At 30.2% G+C, this 24466-nt stretch overlaps 1 protein-coding gene across 1 annotated transcript in view; it reads right to left on the minus strand.

The window, feature by feature from the left end:
• The window catches only part of LOC129956871 (transforming growth factor-beta-induced protein ig-h3-like), a 100771-nt gene extending 79328 nt beyond the window's left edge, over nt 1-21443 (minus strand). Inside the window, exon 1 of the mRNA XM_056068843.1 lies at nt 21178-21443. Coding sequence (XP_055924818.1) covers nt 21178-21302 — 125 coding nt within the window. The 5' untranslated portion in view covers nt 21303-21443. The remainder of the gene's footprint in view (nt 1-21177) is intronic.
• Between the last annotated feature and the right edge of the window lie 3023 nt (nt 21444-24466).

The following is a 24466-nucleotide window of genomic DNA, read 5'->3' on the forward strand; positions in this document are numbered from 1 at the left end:
ATGTCCTGTTCTATATTGCTAAGTAACCTCCTGGAATTTTAAACCTGATCGGGGGGGAGGGGGCCACTGTGTTTCTGACAACGAGTGCAATAGGTGACTGTTAAATGATTCAGAACGAAGCAGAGGAAGTGGAAGCGGTTTTTGTCATCTGGATCTCGCCCACCAGCCAGCGAGCGTTTGTCAACGGTTACGACGTCGTAAAAGATTCTCCCGGCCTACGTGTTGCTCTGTCATGTTCCATTTCAGAAAGCTCGAGGGGGAGTGTCGCCGGTCAGGACCTTACTCGTCCGAAGGACGGACCTTGAAAAGAAAGTTGACCCCATTAGCAGACGGAAAGAGGACTTTCCCGATTCATCATACAAGCCCTCCCCCTTTTTTTTGTGTATGTGATTTGTTCTGTCTGTTTGAAATGCATTGTGTTTTCGGTTTAGAAGCAAAATGCCGTTTGTTTGGCACGGTTTTTCTAAAGGAGGTTCCAAATTCTGTATCCCTAGAAGTTTTACCTCTTTTCATGGCTGATACATAAACTACACTGGTATTGTCTCCTCTTTATTTATGGGCTGGTGCAAAGGTTATACTACTAGATTTTTTTTCCCTTCATCTACATTTAGTGTATATGTTTTACCACTTGACATGTTTTTCTTCTGTCTGATCCAGACATTCTACTACAAGAATTTTTGCTTCTATCTACGAGTGATATAAAAATTTAGATTCCTCGCCTCCATTTTCAGTTGGTATATGTATTGTGCCGTTATATGTTTTATCTCTATTTTCGGACAGATTCTAGAATTTTTTGCATCTATCTAAGAGTTGGTAGAAAGGTTATATCATTAAATGCTTTCAGCTTCATCTATGATTGATATATATATGAAGTAGAGCTAGATGTTTCGTCTCTATGTTTGGATTAACCGAAAACTTGTTTTGCTTACATATAGAGGCAGGCAACAGTCGTTATTCCATTATATATGCTTATATCTATCAATTAGTTAAAAAAAAAATAGGTCATTCCATTAAATTTATCACCTCTATTTGTGGCCGGTTTTCATTTTATTCAGAAATGCAGGGATTTAAATGTATGAAATGTGGTATGTGATCTTATGACTACAATTGTAATTATAGCCCAAATTTTGACTTCAGTCAGTCGGAAGAAAAAGGTGTTCAAAATACATATTCGATTGAGATTGCGATGAATAGTAAAAATAAAAATCGCCAAAGATTGTCTCCTGCATTCAGTAAAAACGCTAGATTCACGCCAAAACTAGACGAAAAATATTATCATTCGTTAATGATTTGAATGAATTAAACGAATTATTGAATCCTTTTTCTTTATGGAGTATACAGCTCTCATGCGTGGAAATCAAAATGCGTGCACTTGTGCATTCGCGGCCTTTTCCAAAATTAATTTTAAGAGAAGGGAATAAGACTTTTATTAAAGAGATTTCATGAAATTTGGAGAGTCCACTCAATTTGCTTTGTTTTAAATGATGGCATTCACTTATACTCTGACGGACAGACAAACTTCTTGTAAATGGATTTCATTCAAAATTTGATAGAAATCTGCAAAGTTGATGAAAAGACCACATTTTATCGATCTAGTTTAAATGTTTTTTTTTAGTTTTTGTGATCACAGACAGATGTACCTAATTCTAAAAATTTATTTTTCCGACTCATGGAGCTGTGAAATGTGGAGATTCGAAGGAAAGAAAAACTTGAATTCTATTCTTTGACGATTATATTGCCTTCTTTTTTATGCTTTGTATAAAAGAAAACAAAAATATTGAGGGGTGTTTTTTTTCCCTCTCTCGTATTATTAGTTCAGAGAAAGCATAGTAATCGTCAAAAATTTGGAATCTGAGATTTTGACGAATCTCCACGTTTTAGACTTTCCTGAGTTCGAAACACATTTTTCGAAAATGTCCGTCTGTCTGTCTGTTCATATTCATATCACATTTCATCTGGAATTTTGTGAATGAAGTCCAAAGTTGTTTTAAATTTTGTTTCAATCAGTTGAGAAGTACATGTCTAAAGCAGAAATTCGATTTTCGGATACTATTAACCGCATGCCAAGGATTAATCGCCAAATATGACACGATATGATCGCCAAAGATGGCGCGATAGATTCTGTAAATATGCTAAATTCGCGCCAAACGTTAATATTTCCTAGCTACAGTACTGCAATGCTATGTAAGGCGTTCTCTGGCATGGTAAGTTTAAAAGGGAGTATGCGAGAAAGTTTTCGGGAGACTACTCGTGCTGATTCAAATTTTCGAATGAGCAATTCCGTGAGAAATTTCCTAATATGTACTTGTTAATCAGATTCGATTTTTGATGACTAAGTCACAAATTTAACTATAAATTAACATACTAACCAAGCCAGCAACACCACACAACCGGATATTGCAGCAAAAACAACGAAAAATCTGTAAGTCTCTCTCTCTCTCTTTTCCTTGAATAATAAACCACACGAAAAATAAAAATTTTCCAAAGAATATCTTGCGAATATCAAAGGAAACGAAAAACGCGAAGGCGGTCGACTCCTTCCTGGACGCGAGAGGCGAGGCGACCTTGAAAAAGAAAAGATTTAAATGAGGCTTCTGCCAATGATTGAAAATCTGCCCTCTTCATAACTTTGTCGCTTGCGTCTGGCCTTACGCTGAACACTTCCGAGGGTTGTGTTTCCTGATTTCCAGTCCTGATAGAGGTTTTTAAATGCATTTCTTCATTAGTTGAAAGAAGATGCAAATGGTTATCACTTGTATCGTGCGTGGAATGGCGTTTTCAAGGATTTAGATAAAGTTGCTTACAGAGAGTTTTTAATTTATTTTGTATAGTTTTGAACATTTATTTATTTCTTCTCGTTTATTTGAAAGTAATGAATATTCAGAACCGAAAGTATAACCTTCGAATTTAATTAGATTTGAAGATTAAAATTATCGTTAAAGAAGCAATCTGTTTTTAAATTGTTTGAATCTTATGCCTGATTTTGAAGCATAAACAATATCAATACATTAGAAATTTACCATCTTTTGTAAGTGCAGATTGACACATAGAGTCATTGAACGGGATTATAGATTTTAACTCCAGAAAAATCCGTGATTCTGTTCAATGACTGTACATGTAAGTCTGCACTTACAAAAGAAACTGTTTGCGCATGCACATGTCTGCAATGTCCAGACGAATTTATCTCGCCTACAATCATGAAATTTGGTAAAATAATCGAAATGGTGTCTAAATGTTCGTATTTTTTGTACTGCTCTTTTTTTTAATTTTATGGCAGAAAATTTTTTATTTAACATTTGATCTTATTATATCCCAGCTGTCTTTGGCGACTAGTTGGTTCGCCGAGATTAATTCTTTCAAAAACTTTAAATTAAATTTTTTATGCAACTTGCTCTTAATGGACCCTTTAGTAAAATATTTTTAAGCTTCAAATGTTGATATATAATTTATACAATAATTAAAGCCTTGCGTCGTTCTGTTCATTATACTAAGTATCTCTCCCCAATTTTCTGTCAGCTCACATAGAATTTGAATTTTAAATTGAAGCGGAATGAATTAAATTTAATTAATGGAAAAACTCTTTTTGCTGAAACCATATAGTATTTTTTAAACATGAGTACAGTAAACAAAGTCGTACAATCTTATGGGCACTACAGAATATTTCTTATTATACAATACCTCAAAAAATTTAATAATTTTTTTATTCATCATAAAATTGGGTTTTTAGTTTTGCTTTCAAAAAGATTTAAATGACGTTTAATGTTTCAGTCAAAAAATTCTGGAAAAAATTAGGAAGGATTGATTACATTTTATAGTGTCCTTTCAACCGTAGAAATCATATCCAGAGAAATATTCTTGATTCTCCAATTATTAACTAATAAAAATAAAAATAATAAAACATTTTCGTCTTCTGCGACCAAATGTAACCGAGTTATGAAGTTTTGATAATCACAATTTTAGGACAATCAACAATTTTATTATTTTAAACAATCAGTCTTGGGAAAAGTCCAAGCTCTGATTGGCGTATTTTTTTTCGAGGCGGTCGATGGAGAGGTCTAAAATGACGCGTTTTTATAGAATAGAGATATAAAAATTTTCATGACTCAATTAGTTTTTTAATTGCAAAAATATGGAGGTTTTTTTAATTTAAAATAATAGTGTTTTGAGAATATTTTATTAAATTTGATTCACAAAACAAAGAATCTGTATAAAAATTTAAAATTCGTAATTCATTAGGACATTTATTCATTACAGCTACATAAATGATAATTATTTATTTCATTTAGATCATTTATTTTTAGATATATGCGCCAATTAATATTAGTTCACACTCGCCCTATATATATATCATGTTCAAATTTTCAATCGTTAATAACATACTTTTTATTCATCCACTCAAGTTCAATACATTTCAGTTCAAATACATTTTTTTTAAACTTGTAGAGGATGACACTTGATGTTAATACAATTTTTTTTCAAATATTAATTCATTAATTAAATTTGTCTAGTCATTTCTATTTGGTCGCCAAGCTCTATTTTGCCACTTAATATTGTAATTTTGTCATATGTATATACATATTTATATTAATTGTAATTATTTAATAAAAAGTAACTAAAATATTTTTTGTTGTTAACCTAAGTAGGATTTGAGTTAAAATTTTTTTTATATACATTACTTGTTTTTAGATATATGCGCCAATTAATAAAGTTTTAGAAATTAGCTGTTGGGCCCTGTTTGAAATGGATATTTTTTACTAATGAAATTTGATGTACGGGCTGTACACCAAATTTATAGATTTCTATCAAATTATGAACAAAATCCCTTTAGAAGAAATCTAGTCTGTCCGGCTGTTCGAGTATAAGTTTACACAAAAGCTACCAAACGAAGAGAACTAGATGAATAAAATTTGGCACACACATTTAACATCTATAATGTAGACACCTATCAAATTGTGTTCCAAAACCAACAAGGGGTTAACTCTCTGCCGGTCTGTACTTTCAGAAACATGTAAACGCAATAATTCCAAAATGCTCTGACTTAAATATATTCAAATTTGGTATTGAATTTTGTGACCACAAATGGTGTTCTGCGTAAAACCATCGGTTGTTCAATCGGTTGAGAAATAGTGTCTAATGCATAAATACGATTTTCGAATACTATTAACGGCATGTCAGAACTTAATCGCCAAATAACTCGCCAAGGATCATAGATAGATTCAATAAAAATTGACACCAAAGGTTTATATTTCATAATTATTTTATGCCAATGCCATGGAAGGCGTTCTTTGGTATAACCCCTTTATTAGAGAATATACGAGAAAGTTTAGGCGAGACCACTTCCTCCGGTTCTTTTAGAAAATATCACAATTTATTTCCTTCAGACACGAGCAGAAATTTACACATATAGGCTTAGTGAACAGTAAGAGTCAAATTAATCTTTTAATTCCCCACTCTTGTTCCCGTGATGGCAATGCGTTGATAAAAGCTGATTTCTCCCATGCACGCGTAATGCGCTCGCGTATATTAAATTTTATTTTTATTTTGCGTGAAATAAATTGTTGGAAAATATGTTTAAAATTCTTTATAAATTTTTATTAGATTGAAACTGAATGTACATGTCAAAAAGAAATTGGTATCATTGAAAACATAACGCAATTTTTAAATTATAAAATGATTTGAAAATCCTTTTCGCACTGTAATATTTTCGGATTTCATCGCGTAAAAACGCCAAAATTTCTCTTAATTTTTAAGTAATTAAAATTCTAATTAATATTTCTAAAAAGTTGTTTCGAGATAAACAAACATGCACGATCCAAAGTATAAACATGCACGTTTGGTGGCTCAGCTCTAAAAATCCGGCCTATAGAACGCTAATGCACATATACAAAAAACAACAATAATCTTTATTATAAGAACAGTTAACAAAGATATAGATGACTTCTCACACCTATTGGGACATTCTGCCTTTCCTGATCGTAGAAAAACTATCGACGCACCATCAATAAAAAAAAAAAGTTTATGTTCTATCGGAATTTCTTTTAAAAGTCTATCACATTTTACTGAATTTTGAGATTCTTGTCTTGTGCATTTGTGATAATTTTGCGAAAGTCAAATTTCGCTAAAGTTAAAAAAATTTAAACAAAAATTTTTGTATCTGAAATTTTAATTTCCTTATATCCCTCACTTTTTTTTTTTGTTTTTTTTTGTTGTTTTTAAAAAGTAAATTTCGGGAATTTTTTTTTTCAATAATCCATTTTCTCAAAACATATTTAAGAACTAAAATGAAAATTGCTGCATCCAACATTTTCATTTCTTTATCCTTTCAATTTTTTTAGTTTTTTGTTAACTTTACATTTCCTCCAAATTTTAAGCAAAAATTGTCGCAATGCATTTTTTATTGCTTATTTTAATGAGCTGTTTTGCGAGTGAGTTCAAAGATTTTCTCCTCTCATCTGTGACATTTCAGTTAGCATGTTCCCAACATGATTTGGCAAAGAACCAAATGAGAATTAATGTTCCACGAATCGAATCAAGAAAACTGTTTTGACACATTTAAAATTCTAATAAAATCGCTTTCAAAATACTTACTTTTTTCAATGCCTCTATTTTTGAACATGTTTTCATTTTCTGTTATTCGTTTTGATATTTATCATCTGCAATTCTACACCCGGAAATCAAACTTGCAAAATAGGTTTTTCTTTACTATCTTATATACGTAGTTAAAAAAAGTACAGTAATCGTTAAAGAATTTGAACTCCGAATTTTGACGCATCTCCACGTTTTAGACTCTCCTGAACTCGAAAAACACATTTTTAGAAAACGTCAGCTGTCTATCTGTCTGAGACAAAAGTAACTCAAAAACGCTGTGAACAAGATTGAAGAAATTTGGTATACGGTTTTGACACCAAATTTACAGATTTCAATCGAATTTTGAACAAAATCTGTTCAGAGGAAGTCCATCTGTCCGGCTGTAAGTTAACACGATTACAGAGAGCTAGACAGATAAAACTGGATACTTAAATTTAACATCTAGGACACCTTTAACACCTAGGACACGTTGAGGGCACCTGTCAAATTTCGGGACAAATCCACAACGTATTGGCTGTCTTTCGGTCTGTACTGTCAGAAACATGTAAGAGCGACAATTCAAAAACGCAATGACCTAAATCCATCAAATTTGGTATGGGATTTTGTGACTACAAGTACAGTTTTGTGCCAAATTTTTGTTTTAATCAATTGAAAAAAATATGTCTAAAAAGCAAATATGATTTTCTCATACTATTAACCGCATCCTAGAGATGAATCGCCAAATGACTCGCTAAGGATGACAAGATATATTCGGTAAAATGCTGAATTTTACTGAATCTATCTCCAGGCCAAAGCTTAATATTCCGTAACTACTGTACGTCAATGCCATGTAAGAAGTTATCTGACAGGACCCATTTTTTAGAGAGTATGAGAGAAAATTTTGAGAAGAATTACTCCCTTTAGTTTTATTTCGTTTTTTTTTTTTTTTTACTTTTTTTTTTTTTTTAAATATATGTTATTGTAATCTGGTTAACTGGAAAATTTCGATTGGAATGAAGGTTTGAGATCACTTACGAGGATTACAAAACTCAGTACACTGAATATAGGAAAAAGTTTTTAAAATAATGCTATGCTGTCCATTTCAATTTTCTACTCAAGTTCAGATTTCTTGTGACATTTCCGACATCTGCTTTTCTCATTGAAAGTATATTATCTCCACATTTTTTTCACCGCTTAAACACGCGATGCAAGTTTGTTTAACACTCATAAAACAGCTGGGGAAAAAGAAAAGGGACCCACTTCTTTCATTTCAGTACGAAGACGTGCTCAAATAAGCTACCAATTTGCTCTGCTTTGAAATCCGATTCCGATACAGACACCGGAAGATGGCAGCGAGCGACAAGTGCCCTGTGTGCGGCAATTAAAGAGATTGCGGAACATATCCCTACCCAAACAGAAAGGTCCTTGTGCGGCCCTTGAAAGGGTGTCTTGCTCTGAAGTGAAGCGTTCGTTCATTGACAATTTCACCGTGAAGGTTAATGGCGTGAAGGTTTTGTCGTGGGTTTAAATGAAATAGATCGACGTCGCGCGATAAGCTGGGTAAACAAAATTGTTGAAAGATTGAATGCCAAGCTACGAATTGAATTTTAACAGGCTGTTGAGAAAATGCCTTTAAAAAAATAATTCGGGATTCTTAAATGGGTGTTGACATACAGAAATTTACTTAACGCTTGTTTGTGACATGGGTAGTTAGAGTAAAAGGATGATTTTGAAATGTAGCGCCGCTTTTTATATTTTTGCCCTTGAAATCATAGTTATTATTAATAAAAACATTTCTTCTTCATTTTGAAAAAGACAAAGACATTTTTATCTTTGCATGGTTTAATTTAATGTATTTTTTCCTATTTAAGAATAGGATGGAATATTTAATTCAGTTTCCTCTGCTTTTTGTTTAAGGAAAGGCTGCTCGAATTCGTCCTTCTAAATGTGTTTTAATGTATAGTCATAGATAAATAACTTTCAATGATAAAAAAAATAGTGATTTCTTTTTACAGCTCATTTGTATTGAAAATAATATAATTAATTTTTTAAGGCATATATACTTTAATGAAATCGAATTAGTATATTAAAAATAAAAATATTTCTTCATAGCTTTTAAAAATGTTCGAAAAAATAAAGGCATGCTTGTTTTTGCGTGATTTTATTTAACTTGGCTTGTTCCATTCTTTTAAATAAAATTTTTTAAATAATTTTTTTTTCATTTTTTTTTTTTAGGATTTATTATTTTTACATATAAACATTTATTTTTAATAAACAATTTTAAAGAAATAATTTTAATTAAAAAAATCAGTAGAATTATTTTTTGTTTACGTTTCTCCGAAACAATGTTATTAAGTTTTTAAGAAATATTCTTTAAAGCGGTAAAAAAAATAATATATTGAAATCATTTCATTGTTACTTCTCATATGCAAAAAGTTATAAAATTGTAACCGTAAAAAAAAAAAAAAAATAAACTTTGCTATATGTTAGCAGTGTGTATGAAATATATTAAATTTTATATATGTACCAAATTTATTAACTGTAGATCAAATAGCCAGGCCTATAGAGGCCAAACGCGCACACGTTCATTTTTATTATTTGTTTAGATATATAAAATTATGTACCTGTATTTCCCGATGGCTCTCAAAGCAAGAAATGGAGAGGTGAAAGCGACTACTGATTACTTAAGTAAAAGTAATAAACTTTTGATGAAATTAAAAGGAATTCGAGACAGTGCTTGGAGTTACGGAGTTCTGCTGTGAATTCTCATAGAAAGTATTCAAGGAAGAAGTGCTTTTGAGATTTTTTCCGGAATATGGTGGGACAGTTGATCAGTTTTAACGCAAGGGTCAAGATCTTTCATATGAAAAATGAGCGAAATCATTCAGTGTTTGGGGTCAGGATACAGGCACTTTTAATTTCATAATTATTTTAAATGAATCCCGCCATGCGGTCAGCTGTCCCCCAAAAATATCGGTTACATTTGTTTTCCTTTAATATAAAGATATAACTTCATGTACATGACTCCACCAAACTGTCTGGTATTAAACCCGCGTTATTTTAATTGTCTTATTTAAGTTCTGTTTATTATGTACATGGATCTTTCTAATGGAGACAGTCACATACCACTACAGCCCTATTAAAACGTTCATGTCAGACTCAACTATCTTCTAAATTTAGAGGTATTATAACTTAACAAAAACAAAATAAAACAAAAATCTAATTCTTCAGATTTCAACATGGTGAGGGAAATCATGTGATTAAATATTGGATGAAACGAGGAAAATGGTTTGAATTTCAAGGCAAAAATGCAATCTAGTGTTAGAAATAAGAAAAATAAATATTTTTAAAAAAAAATTACCAAAATTCACATTAAAATGATTTTTTTTTAAATTTTGAAAAGGAGTAAAATTTATTTTTGTGCAGTAATATTTTCGGAATGTATCGCGGAAAATAGTTAAAATATCTTTTAATTTCTTATTAATTAAAATTTTAAAAATCACTCTAACATACGCTTTCTCATCCTCCAAGTTATATGTGTGCCAAATTTGGTAGCGGCAAGTCAAACGTTCTGGTCTGAACAGTTCTAACATACACATGCACACTCATATTCATCTTTATTGGTAGTACAGATATTTATATATTAAAAAGCTTTTTCCTAATTTTTACCACATTTATAGAAGCTTATTTTTAAACATTTTTAATTTTTAATGTTTTTATTCTTTTTTTTTTTAATTATATGGTTGGCAACTCGCATAAACAACATCGCTTCAAAAAAACACAAATTTACAACCCCCCGCCCCTTCCGTCACAACAGATATCCTGACCTCGGAAGCTACCTTCGGAACAATCAAATCTGAAGAAAAAAGGGAGGGAAAAAAAAGGAACGTATAATTAAGAAACTTCTCATCCGTCTCACTTGAAATCGGAAGCGGAAGATGACACTTGTTGCATGCAACGGGGAAGTCTGCGGTCGATTTTCTAAAAGAAGAAAGTCAGTCCTTGTCTATTTTTGTAGGAGTGCGCGCATCTGTAGCTGAAATGAGAGGCATCCGTTGACAATGAAGCTTGAAGGCTGACATTTTGAAACCATGAGTGGGAATTCCAGGGATAACAGAAGGGACTGAATCACCACCTTGTGGGGAATAAAGGACCTTTGTTTTGCATTTTGTAAAAATTAGTTTGCTTCATAAAAAATATGTAAAGCACTTTTCCATTTATATATCATACACAGCAAGTTAGACTTATGTTCTTGAACCTTCTTCTTAGACATTCTTCCGGGAAATTTGTTGTTCATTAATTGAATAAAATTTTCAATTTTGGTCTCAAAGCATGCATCAAATTTCATATATATATATATCAGAATTAAATACAAATCTACAATTTCTTTTTAAAGATTATATATTAAAATTTTACCCACTCAGATATTTTATTTTTAGAAGTAACGTCTACATTCTCAAGAGTAGAAAATCTACCAGGTCTCAAATTTGAAATAAATATATGATTCTCGAGATCAAATGACAAATTTCATTAATCTACTTTCTTGTGTTTTTTAATTATCATGTTTGCATGCACAAGGACGAAGAGAATTTTTATCAACAGGAGTCGTTAAAAATTGGACATGAAACTGCAGACGTCAGATTTAAATCATTCAGCTCGGATTTATCACGTTTAAACACAACATAATTCAGTCCTAAGGGCTATCACCGGCCACGGTACAACCCTTCTCTAAGGAAGTACAACCCGCCATCGACGGGATTAGCCAGACCCGCACCTTTTCGTGTACCCTCCAGGGTGGCGAGATTCAAAGACCATACCGGAAGCATCTCACCCTCATTTCTAGGTGCCCCGCAGGGGGGGGGGGATTGGAACGAATGTAAAAAACATTACTTCAAAGCACATTCTCTACGAAGGAAAACAACAACAATATGAAGGAAAACAACAATTCCTCGACAATAACAACTGTACCAACTTCTTTCGATTTATATTTCATATGAAAATTCATGACCCATGTTATAGATTATCATTAGTCGCTAGCAACAACCACTTTCCATTTTACAAATATACAAGAAAATAATTATTAAGAGACTAATACTAATATTATTAATTATTAATTCAAAATAATTATTAATTATAAAGGGGCTACATGAAAGCTTAGAGGAATTTTCATATAGCCACTAGAAACAAAACTGGACAGATTTCACCAATTTTATTGGCTAATTTATTTAGATACTCCGTTGTGATAAAATGTAGTTCACCAAAGCTGTTTAACATAGCTAAATTAATTTTATTAAGACGGTGAATTAACAGTTGGTTGCTGGTGACATTAATTTATCAGAGACAGAAAATTACTCTTCGTGAAATGAAATTAAAACCATTGTGAGCGGTCTCCAAAAACGTTCTCGCCTGCTGCCTAGTAAAGGTGTTATCACAGAGAACGCCTTCCACAGTTTTGCCTTACAACAGTTATGAAATATTAATTTTTGACGTGAATTTGGCATTTTTATTCAATCTGCCGCGTCATCGTTGGCGAGTTATTTGGCGATTCATTCCCGGCATGCGGTGAATAGTGGCCGAAAATCGAATTCGTGTTTTAGTCGCCTTCTTCTCAACCGATTGAAGCAAAGATTTAACACAAATCTTCCATTTTACTCACATAATCAGGCGTCAAAATTGATATATTTGAATCAATGCAACTTTGAATTATCGCGTTTACGTGTTTTAAAAATATAGACTGACAAACGGTCAATCCTTTGTTAAATTTCGCTCCAAATTTGATAGTTGTCTAGACTATAGGTGTTAATTCTGTGTAAGAAATTTTATCAATCTTGTTTTCTTCGTTTTGTAGTTATCGTATTAAATTATATTCGAATAGCCGGACAGACAGACTTGTTGGAAGCGGAGTTTGCCCCAAATTTGATAGAAATATACAAATTTGGTACAAAGATTGCATACCAAATTTCATCCGCCTAGGTCAAAATGTTTTCGAGTTATCTTTGTCACGGACAGACGGACATTTTCCAAATTCTCTAAAACGTGGAAAATTGTAAAAATTTTCGGATCCGAATTTTTTCTGTCGATTACTATACATTCTTTATACTATTTATGTGAGAAAATAAAAACTTTCTGAGACAAAAAGTTGAAACAAACTAAAATATTATCAACAAACTTTTAGTCTCGTCATTTTGTCGCTTTAATGAGTGACGTATTTCCCTGATAATAAAAATAAATTCACGAGATATATCATTTTCAATTACATTTTATCAACCACTACGCCTACTACAGCACAATTAATATAATTATACTCTTAAACTGCATCCCACGAGCAACAGGCAGTAGCAACGCACTCCACCTAACTGGCTGACATCACGGCGATCTTCGTTCATTGTTCGCCATTTTTCAATGACCCATTCAGATCAACTGAATGCGAGAGTTCGTTGAATCTAATAGTTAAGCGACGCTAATACATGCTCTTGATAAAGACGGATAAGGGCGTCAATGCAAATTTGTCCTTCACTCCTGGTTTCAGATTGAAAAAGTCGTTTGAATCTTACTTCCCTTCCTCTCCCCCCCCCCCTTTCCAAAAGAAGAGAGTTGAATCTGCTGAAGCTGTATGAATCACGAAGTTAAAACTAGTTTTGAAGGCTTAAAAATGACATGCAGTGGAATTTAACTCAATTGAAGCTGACTGGACCACATTTAAACTTATAAAAACTATTCTTTTCGTTTGACTTAATAGCTCTGAAATCTTATTCAAAAAGCGAAACCAATTGCACGCAGCTCTTGAATTCAAATAGGCTGTTGATTAAATGATATTGTTGCCATCATCACGAAAGAAAAATCCTGATTTCCTTTTATGCATGGAATTTTTGTTATTTGAAATTTACTTAACAAAACTATTAATGTTAAGAATAATTTTTATCTTTTAAATAAAAGTAGTCACGTTTAAGAGTGTTATTAGTTTTGAAAAATCCACCACAACCAGATATTTACAAAAATCAAATGCGAACTTCGTAAGAAAGAAAAGAAAAAAACTTTTATATTTATGCATGCTAAATAATAATAATAAAAAAAAAAGGATTACTAAAATGAAAACGAAAAAAAGAAAAAAATCTTTTGCTTTATTCTTATTAAATTGCACAAAAAATATCAGAAGAAGAAAAGTCGTTTATTTTATTTTTTCCATGATTCATATTCAAACGTATATAAAAAAAATAACGAAAGAACATCGTTCGCTTTGTTTTTATTAAATTATTCAAAAAAATAAGTTAAACTATGAAAATAAAAAAGAATCGTCTGTTTTTATGTTTGTTAAAGTATATATATATATAAAAAAAAAAGGGGGGGAATTCTTTTCTTTTAAAAGCGAAACTTTGAATCCATTATTTCTCAGGCATATTTTAGTATATTCTCGAGAATATATTCGAATATACGAATATGCTGTATAAAAGTACTCTAAAGAATAAAACATTGTGTTTATTTTATTCCACAAGAAGTTTATCCGCACTCTTGAAATTGTAAAACTCAAAGGCTCATCTAAATTTCAAAGAATTTTTATACGATTACAAAAATTTCTTTTCATTCACTTCATATATGAGAAAGTTAAAGCTTTTTTTTTTTTTTTCAACTATTTGGGAAATAACTGTTATTGTGGGGAAAAGTTTAAGAAAACTTTATGGTAAAATTGGGAAATTTTCACATTTAAGACAGAAATATTGATAAAATTACCAATATAAAGCACACACACACAAAAAAAAACCTATATAGACTACGTATCTGGCTAGAAAAATAGCATCTGTGCAAGTTTAGCGTTTTGCCCTAAATGCATAATTTTTACTTTTCCCCCTCTGTTTTGAAAGAGAAAAAGCTTTATAAACAGCGCAATTAAAGAGACTCTTAATAAGCGCTAAACCGATGAAAAGCTTAATAAACAGCGTGCATAATATGTATTAAAAATAACTAAAATAGTCTCTCGCCTCATAAAGAGACTTTTAATAAACTCAAAAGTCTCATTAATTAAAACCAAAGACAGATCATCTTACCAAACTTTTGGATATTCGAATTTCGCTTGAGAAATTTTCACATCCGCGCTGTAAATAACTTGTTTACTCCGTTTTATATTAACTGTTAAACTGATATGTGCGCATTAACATTGACTGACTCAAAAGCCATTCTGGGGCTTATTTAGGTTAACTCCACTCCTATTTTTGATTATCTGTGGATATTCTAAGTCACTAAATAATTAAATAAGATAAAATCTATCAAAGAAACATTTATTATCAAAAGCTACAAAAATATTATTCATTTTATTTTAAAATTCTGAAAGCAAAAACAATATACTACCATTCACAAAACTAGCAAATTAGTAATCATTTACAAAATTATATGTAGAAAAATATACGTGATATAGAAGTACACCCTGAGCTAATTTGACTAAATTATTTTAGTATTGTCGCTGGCTTTGGGAGCTATCAATGATTAAGCTAAAGTGGCAAAAAAATCTTCAAAGTTCAGAATATATTTCTTCTGCGTTATCGATGGCCTATTTGGCATAATGGTTCATACATTCAATGGCTATAGCACCAGAAAGAATTTAAATTCTTTCAATTGGATTAATTCACTTTGGCATAATAGTGAAGCCTGAATTATTTAACTTTAAGTCTATTATTTTAATAAAATAAATATAAATATTTGGATTTCTATTTAGTTTTTAAGAAATTAATAAAAAATCTGAAAAAATTTGAGAATTTTAATGAAGCTAAAATGCATTTCTCCAGGAAAATGCGATGTTTATACTTTCTATAACTTTATTACGATAATTGTATTCAGTTTAGCATTGTAAACTTAGGTGATCAAAAAGTTTAGAGAGATTTAAAAAATAAACAAACAATAAACAATCTGTGTGTGTTAAACACATAGATTGAAAATCGGTTTGTTAGTTAAACATTCGATACAGGGTTTTTTTTTTTTTTTTTGCATGAAAAAAGGTCAATGCAAATAATTATCGGTAAGACCGTTGATAATAATTAATGAATAATGATTTTACTATTTTGGGGGGTGGGGTGGGGATATTAATTATTCGGCACCGCCACCACTACAATAGCCTACACTTGTCTACATTGCAGACAACTTATAATCGCAGCTGTACAGAGAGTGGTACATTTAAGTCAAATCTCCTAGGCCAATCGAATATTTGAATTCGGAGCAAACAGAAGAACGTGATTAATACATATTCTATTTATAATATCAGAACAGATTTCAAAATTAAATCCGCATTTTAGTTCCAGATTTCAATGAACCTTTTCAGAAATTTAAGGATATTTACATGAAAATGATTTTAATGATAGCAGTGTAAATAATTGCAGAAATTAAATATATAAATAGATTCCATGTACATTTGCGGCTGTTTCTGCCAGGCAGGTTCTTTCTCCTTCAAACCGAAAGTCATTTCAGAATTGCTCATAAAATCTAAATTAAAGCAAAATTCATCCTCAAATTCATATTGATTTAGACCCCCAGAACTTTTAAATACAATTTTCAATGGGAGGACAAATTCCTGGGGGGGGGGGGAATAATGGAATCGAATCACGTTTACTGGAACAACTCCGAAGAGATCATCACACATTGCCATGTTGTCAAATTTGTGATCAAAAAATAATAATAATATACCCTTATGTTTTTTGAAATAGTGTAGAACAAATCTCTGAAATACCAATTTTAGTCAAAAATTAATTCCATCTTTTAAAATTTTGTTCCGAAATACTGCATTCAAAAAGCGCCAACTTGGAAATTCCTTTTCAATTATTGAACTCGTGCTATTCCCTAATTTCGTGAACTCGAATTAGGGAATGACAACCTATGTTTGCAAGTCATCCTAATAAGCACATTTAATTTAATTTATCCTCTTATTGGAATAAACGAAATCATTAATAAACAATGAATATTTAAAATATATTCAATTACAATGAAAAATACTCTTAAGCATTTTAAATATTTGCTATTATAACAAAAATTATTTTAAGCATTTATGTGATAAAATAATGACAAAATAAGAAATTAAATTGAATAAAATTTTTCTTTGGTTAACATAAATAACGATTTAAAATATTTAACATTTCAGCAACAGATTTTATTAATTCAAATCACACCCAGTGAACCAGCGGAATTCGTCTACCCAAAATGTTCTCGCAAACTCCCTAATAATAATAATAATAAATTGCGTTTCAGACGCCTTTTTTCAGCCAGCGATTGAAATGAAAATTAGAAACAAAAATATCCTTGCAGTCACAAAATTACAAATCAAATTTGATATATATATCATTGCAACTTTGAGTAACTGCGCTTACAGTTTTAAAAATACAGACCGACAAATAATCAATTCTGTGTTAAATCTGGCTCAAAATTTGATAGGTGTTTAGACTATAGATGTTAATACTGTGTACCGAATTTTATCTATCTAGCTCTCTTCGTTTTGCTAACTTATATTCAAACAGCTGGACAAAGGAACTTCCTCTAAGCAGATTGTACTCAAAATATGAAAGAAATCTACAAATTTATTATACAGACAGTATACCAAATTTCATTCTTCTTGATCAAATCATTTTTGAGTTATCTTTGTCACAGACAGACGGACAGACATCTTCCAGAAATGTGTTTCTGGAACTCAGGGAGGTATGAAACCTCGAGATTCATCACGACACTCGAGTTCGAATTTTTTTAACTACAATACTTTCTCAGTACTTCTTATACGAGAACGAAAAAGTGCAAAGAAATATAATATTCAGCAATAAAGCAACTGAAAAGCGACACGGAATTTGAAATCGTATCTATTAAAATCTATCTTATTGCTGCAGAGAGGATCAGTTGTCATTGGAAGGGATTTGTCGAATAAATGAGGAGGAGGCAGACGAAAAGAAAAGCAAGGGAATGAATAATAGCGAGGTGAATCAGCGTCACTTTTCTTGAAAAGCTGTTTAAACAGGAACAGGTTTCCACAAAAGAGCAGGGACGAGGTGTTCGTGTCTTTAGCAAAATAATATCGGGCCTTTCTTTTACTTTCTTTTCTCGGCGAAAGGGATATTGATGAATGTAGTTCGTTCATCTCGTGATTATTTATTTTTCTTTTATAAATCAAAGATGTGTCTTTAGGTTTATTGTTTCTGAATAATTCTATATGATTTCTACTTTAATGATACAAGGAACTGCACTTTATCATACTGACCTAAGCATTAATGAATGCGAATGCCTCATAATAAAGGTAATAAAAAAGTAAATAGATTATTTTAAAATAAACATTATAATAGTCAAAAATTAAATTATGTTGATAATGCAAATAATTTAAAGTGTAAAAAGATTTTCGCTAGAGTAGGATTTTGGATTAGGCTTATTTAAAACTGATGAAATTAGAATGTAAAATCTATTTATCAAAAGACTTGGATTAAGGTGATGGGAATGCTTCTGAAAGTAAGTACAGCGAGTGAAAACAACAATTTATAAACTAAAAATATCAGTAAAATTTTATTTTTAATATGTAACAGCTTTAAAAATGATACGCAATTTATAAAAAAAAAATATTGATAGTAATTTTAATCAAAAATTTTGATTTGTGCAAGTGAGCAATTTCAATAAACTGGAATTATTTCAATACAATTTTTCATTAAAATTTCAAAATAAAGAAATAATTCGCATTTAACATATTCTAAATTTCTATTGAAATGGAAAACTTTTAATTGCTTTTTTATGAAATACATTTCACAAAAACAAACTTGAATGAATGATCTCGCAGCTTCAAAAAATAATACGCAATTTATAAAAAAATTTAGTAATTTTGATAAATAAGGTAACAGTAATTTTAATCAAAAATTATAATTTGAATAAGTAAAAAATTTCAATACGCTATAGTTGCTCAATACAATTTACCATTAAAACTTCAAAATAAATAAGTGAATTAACATTTAAGATACTCAGATTTTCCATTAAAACACAAAAATTTTAAATGCTTTTTGATTAAATACAATGCACAAAATTAAACTTGAATGAATGGTCTCACAGCTTTAAAAACTGATACGCAGTTTATAAAAAAAATTAGTAATTTTAATAAATAAGGTAACAATAATTTTAATCAAAAAATTATAATTCGAGTAAATGAGTAATTTACAAAATGAGTAATTATTCTTTCTGTACGATTTTTCATTAAAACTTCAAAATAAACAAGTGAATTATCATCTAATATATTCAAGGTTTCCATTAAAGCGGAAAAATTTTAATTGCTTTTTTGTTCAAAAACATTACATAGAAATAACTCCTCGAATAAATGGTCTTACAACTGCGAGTGTATTTAAGCACAAAAGTAAATCAAAAATATAATTTTAGAATGCAATTCCATTTTACGAATTTTAATTTTTACTTCAAATACGAAAAATAAATTCGATTTCAAGACGATATTTTTAAGTTCTGCTAACAAGAAATTACTGTTGAAAAAATTCTAATTAAAGAAACTTGATTTCCACTGTATGTTTTTTTTTCTAACTATTTTGATATTAGGATTTACTTTAATGCTTTTGATTGGAAGCGAGAAATTATGTATATAAAGTCACTATTTAATTTACTTCTTTTATAAGACGTAATTAGGTCAAGAGCAAATTCATATGAAAGTAAACTCCCTTTCTCAACGAAACCATCTGAATAAGATTAATAGAAAACGGGTATTGCCTGCTTTAAAACTCAAGGCTTGTGAATTGTTCAGAATGGAAAAGAAACATTCATTCACTCTAGAAAATATTTACTGCCAGTTTTTTTAATCATTTTTAATTTAAGTTAATTACAAAACAAATATACTTTTTTTTAACCTTTAACTTATTGAAGTCGCTCAAGGTAATTTCTTTAATTTATTAAAAGAGGTTTTTTTTTTAAAAAAAAAATACCTAAATATTTCGCATGAATTTGAAAATTTTCTGGGCATATTCTTTATTTACACATCTGATAAAACTATTCTATTTATTCGCTATTCAGTTAGTCTTAGTCCAAATAGCGTTTGAGCGGCAATAATTTTTTAAAAATTTTTATACTGAAAAAATTTAATTTCCGAAAAAAGCTATAAAATTTTTAATTGAAAGAGCCTTATTTAATTGATAAGGCAATTTAGTCGTTTCCCTACTACTAAAAAGCTAAGTGAAAAGAAAAGCTATTAAACTAACTGCTACGGTAAAAATACTAAAAATCTCAAATAATAATCAAAATAATTAATCCTAAATCTTGGGAAAATATATAAGTACTAATATAATCAGTTTCTTATCACCATTCGTCTTTATTCCGCACTTTATTAAATTAAAGTGCAGAATTTAAATACGCTTGATTTAAAATTCAACTTATGCTTGTAATAATGATAAATAATTAAATATTAACAAAAGTGTTTTAAGTAAATTACTCTTACAAAAACTACTCTCTGGAAAAAGTCAAGAAATAAAAATTAGCTTCGTTCTAAAATATGTTAGTTTTTATTTAACAATTCTATGTTGCCATTATTTTGTTGACAAAAAAAAACATTTGTTTATAACTTTTTCATAGTATCAATAAAAAGATTATTATTGTGAGACAAATTTTCTATTATGTCTAAAAATAATTTCTTCAGAATTTACGAATAGGGTATAATAATAAAAAATAAATAAAATAAAAATTAAGAAAAACAGAAACAAAAACGGAAAACGGGGGGGGGCAAGGAAAAAAAGAATTTTTCATATTTCGATTACAATTATTTTAATTGAATATCGCTCTTTGAATACGAAGATTAACATAGAATTTCATCTTATCTAAGCACAATAAAAATTAGCTACATGCATTTTAAAATCAGAAAAATATATCAGAAAGATAAAAAGAAACATTTTTCCCATGTTGAACAGAGACAGTGAATATGCATAAAATATATATGCTTTATTACATATTTAAAATTTTAAAAACATCGATAGGGAAAAAAAATCGTTTGCTCTTACGGTTATTAAATTATTCAAAATACCATTAGAGAAAGAATATATATATATATATATATACATTTATAAATCCTAAACTGTGGAAAAGAATAAGCAGAAGAAAAAAGAATTCTTTATTATTATTATTATTTATATTCTTATTCTTATTATTTTTTGTTCATTGTAACAGTTGATGTGAAAACGGGAAGAATAATTCGTTTGGTGATGATAAAAATGTTGAAGAGAATATAGAAATTCTTTGCATGCATAACTAGTTTTCTCTCTCTCTTTCTTTCTCTCTCTCTCTCTCTCTCTCTCTCTTTAAGTACAAATGTTCGGGCATTTTATATGAGTTGTAACTTTTATTTACACCTAAATTGACTCGAATATATTCATGTATCAATTCATATATTCATGTAATGTATCATGATTATATAAATTTATTAGAATATATATTCGTCACGTTAAAACAAAATAAATAAAATTGTCAAATTCACATGTGCTTTGTAATGACAAAAACGTCCTTTCTTCGGTTAACATTCAAGAATTTTAACTCTCATACTAATTGGAAAGTTCAGTAAATATAAATTTAAAAAAAAATAGAAATCTAAAATTGCATTTTAACAAAATAAGACAATTTACTTACCCTTGACTTTGGGCTAATTTCAAATGCCAGTTAGGAATTCTTTTGAAATCACCTGACTCCAGGATCATCATACAAAAAGCTAAAACTAAAGTACACCGCTTCCACATGTTCGAAAACATTTTCATACAATAGCCGAATTTAATAATTCCAACGAAACCTGCCTGCGCCTCGTTTTTTCTCAAATCGGACGTTTTTGATGGGGATGCAGGAGCACTTCTTCGGATCAGCGCCTCTCTTGGAAGTTCTCACCGCAGGAGTCAACGGAGAATCGTCGCGAGCCGGAGTTTTCGTCTGCGATGAAGTGGGCGGGGACGCGTGACGTCACTTTGATTGACAGGCGGCGGCCGCGGTTTTTTAATGCGTTTGACCTATGGGCTTCAGGGGACTGGTTGAGGAACATTTAGTAGAAGGAAGGTCGAAGATTTTAGATCAGGGTTTTTCAATTTTTTTTTATTCGCAACCCCTTTCAGTATATATAAAAAAACATTTTATGACTTCCGTCGAGACACTCAATTGTAAACAAATTACAGTAAAATATCTCTAGAAATCGTTTGCTGATACTTTAAAATGACGTATTGACCACACAGACGAATATCTGCTCAAAATGTAATAAAAGACTCACTTAATTTTAGTCTTGGAGCATAATGATAAATATCTACTTTCTAGTAAGATTTCATAATCATTTTTGATCTCTGCATGGCATGTTAGAATACATGAATAAATTTTATATAATTCCAAAAATTTAATCTATATCTATATATTATAAATAAAGCTCAATGTGTGTGTGTGTGTTGGCGCTCTACAGGCCAGGTCATTTGACCTACAGCTACCAAATTTGGTACATACCTTAGAGGTCGGGAATGTGCACCTAAGGTCTCTTTTTTTGAATTTTTAATTAGAATTTTAATTATTAAAAACTAACTTTCCCGCCAAAAAAAATCTTCCATTTTCCCCACCGCCAAATGAGTAAGGCTTCATTTTTTTTTTTTTTTTCCCAACAGTAATTAGGCTAGAGTTAACATTTTTCGGCCGATTATTTAAAACGATTCTGTTTATTTTCTTAATGTTAGATGCATTTAAAATTAAACATTGCTAATGAATCGATCTTTCAGATTCATTCTCAAGTACTTTTGAATTAAAATAAAACAGAATAACGGAAATAAAAAATTTCTAATCTGCGTACCAACTAGCGTAGAAAAATTCACGCATTTGCGTTACCGTAACTGGCGATGAAAATTCACGCATGCGCATTGTGTTCTGATTGTTGACAATTATTATCAACGGATGCGGGCTTGATTTAAATTATTTTTAGGTTAGTTGTATGATTTTGTAATTAAATTGTATTTATGTTAATTATATATTTTTTGTATATGCTTATTGTTTTAAGTACATCGTTTTTTAAGTAGCTTTTTTTAACCTGTTTTCAACCGATTAATTTAAAAGATTCGTTTTATTTTCTTAGTGTTTGATGCATTTAAAACCAAACATTGTTAATTTATCGGTCTGTCCATGATGAATCTGACAAAAATTTTGTTGAAAACTTGAGATATTAAATAAATTAAGAAAGATATTCTTTAGTGTCCATCCGGTTTAAATACTTAGCGACTCTGTTTTCAGTAATATTTTTTTTAAAAAAAGCTTCGTTTCAGTAAAAAAATGTTCTTATATTAATTTCAGATTAATCCTTTCCACTTTAATTTAAAGCATAAATTCTACGGGAACTAACAGAAAATGAGAGAGATACATAATACGTCATGGCTGAAGGCCTTTATAATATTATGAGTGAATTATATCACTATCAAAATTTGAAGCTTTAGAATATTTTGACGAAGAAGCTATTAAAACAGGAGTAACATAAAACATGTAATTATTAAAATTTTAACGAGCATTAAGATTGGGAACCTGCTGGTCGCCAAAAGCAGTTAGTATATATATATATATACTTTACTTTAATTTAATTTATACTTAATTAATATTATATATATATATTAGCTTATTTATTTGTTTTTTGGTATTCTAGCGAGTAAGATTATTGAATATATTTTTCATAACTTTATTATGGTGTCCACGTTGATAATTATAATCTCTGTTTTGCTTAATAATGGCATACATTTGCTCAAAAATACCGAGACAAGAAAAATTTTAGCGATATTTTTGTGACAATTAAATAAATAGTAATAACAAAGTTTGTGAGCTCGACCGATTTTGAGATGAAATAACAGCTATGATGTCATAGTTCTACGTCAACCTTTTAAACGCGCACCTGCTGTCAAAAAAGCATTCGTAATAATAAAGAAATACTGGTAAAAGCAGGTCAACTTTCAAAAACGCATCAGCTTTCAAAGAAGCATGCATAATAATAATTCAATACTGGTAAAAGCAGGTAAAAAAAATAGATGCGATTAAAAGATGATGATGAAAATTGCCATTTATGCTTTATTCATTGCCTACGTGATTTCGAGCTTCAAAACTCCCTAACCAAAACATATTTATTATCAAGTTCTCATATGATAATAAAAATATAAAAAAAATAAAATTAAAAAAAAAAACGAGAACAGAAAGGAAAGGAATTCATTTTTGAAGTTTGTATGCACTACACTAAATATTTTAGAATTTATGTAGTATATCAGAGATTTGTTCAATAAAAAATTAATAGTTTAAAATGAATGGAAAAATTTCAATACTTTTTATCTGAAACTATACGAGTGTGTATATTTGACAATAAGACCAAAATACATACAACCAAACACACACACATGCATGTTTATCTTAATTAGTAGTAGAGATAATGAGGAAAATAACAATGATCCAGTCACTTTGTCTTAACCACAAATACGAATTTGCCAATTCTTAACTTCATATGAAAGCTCATAACACCTAGGTATGCCATCAATGGTCATTTTCCTTCTTGCATTCTTTATTTATGAGGGAAATTCGAAAACATTGCTACACTCTGCTTTCTCTATGAAGAAAACCCGCGACAGAGATCGCCAGCCACAACCTTTGAAAAGATTTCTAACATTTTCATATCATGAAAGCTCATGATCTATAGGTAAATGGATTTCATTATACATTGTCTATGGGGGAAAATACTTTGACAGATTTCCTTAGAAACAATCATGCCGATTAAGAGTTTTGTTTTATGTCAGAGCTTATGATTCCTAAATATGTCATCAATGATCATCCAAATCGTTTCCTGCCATTTCGGAAGATATTGCTAAATTAAAAATTAATTGATTCATAAAATTAATTTAATCAACAATACAACCAGTTTTGCTGATTAATTTCG

The sequence above is a fragment of the Argiope bruennichi genome, chromosome 11, assembly GCF_947563725.1.
Source record: "Argiope bruennichi chromosome 11, qqArgBrue1.1, whole genome shotgun sequence".
NCBI classification, from domain to species: Eukaryota; Metazoa; Arthropoda; class Arachnida; order Araneae; family Araneidae; genus Argiope; species Argiope bruennichi.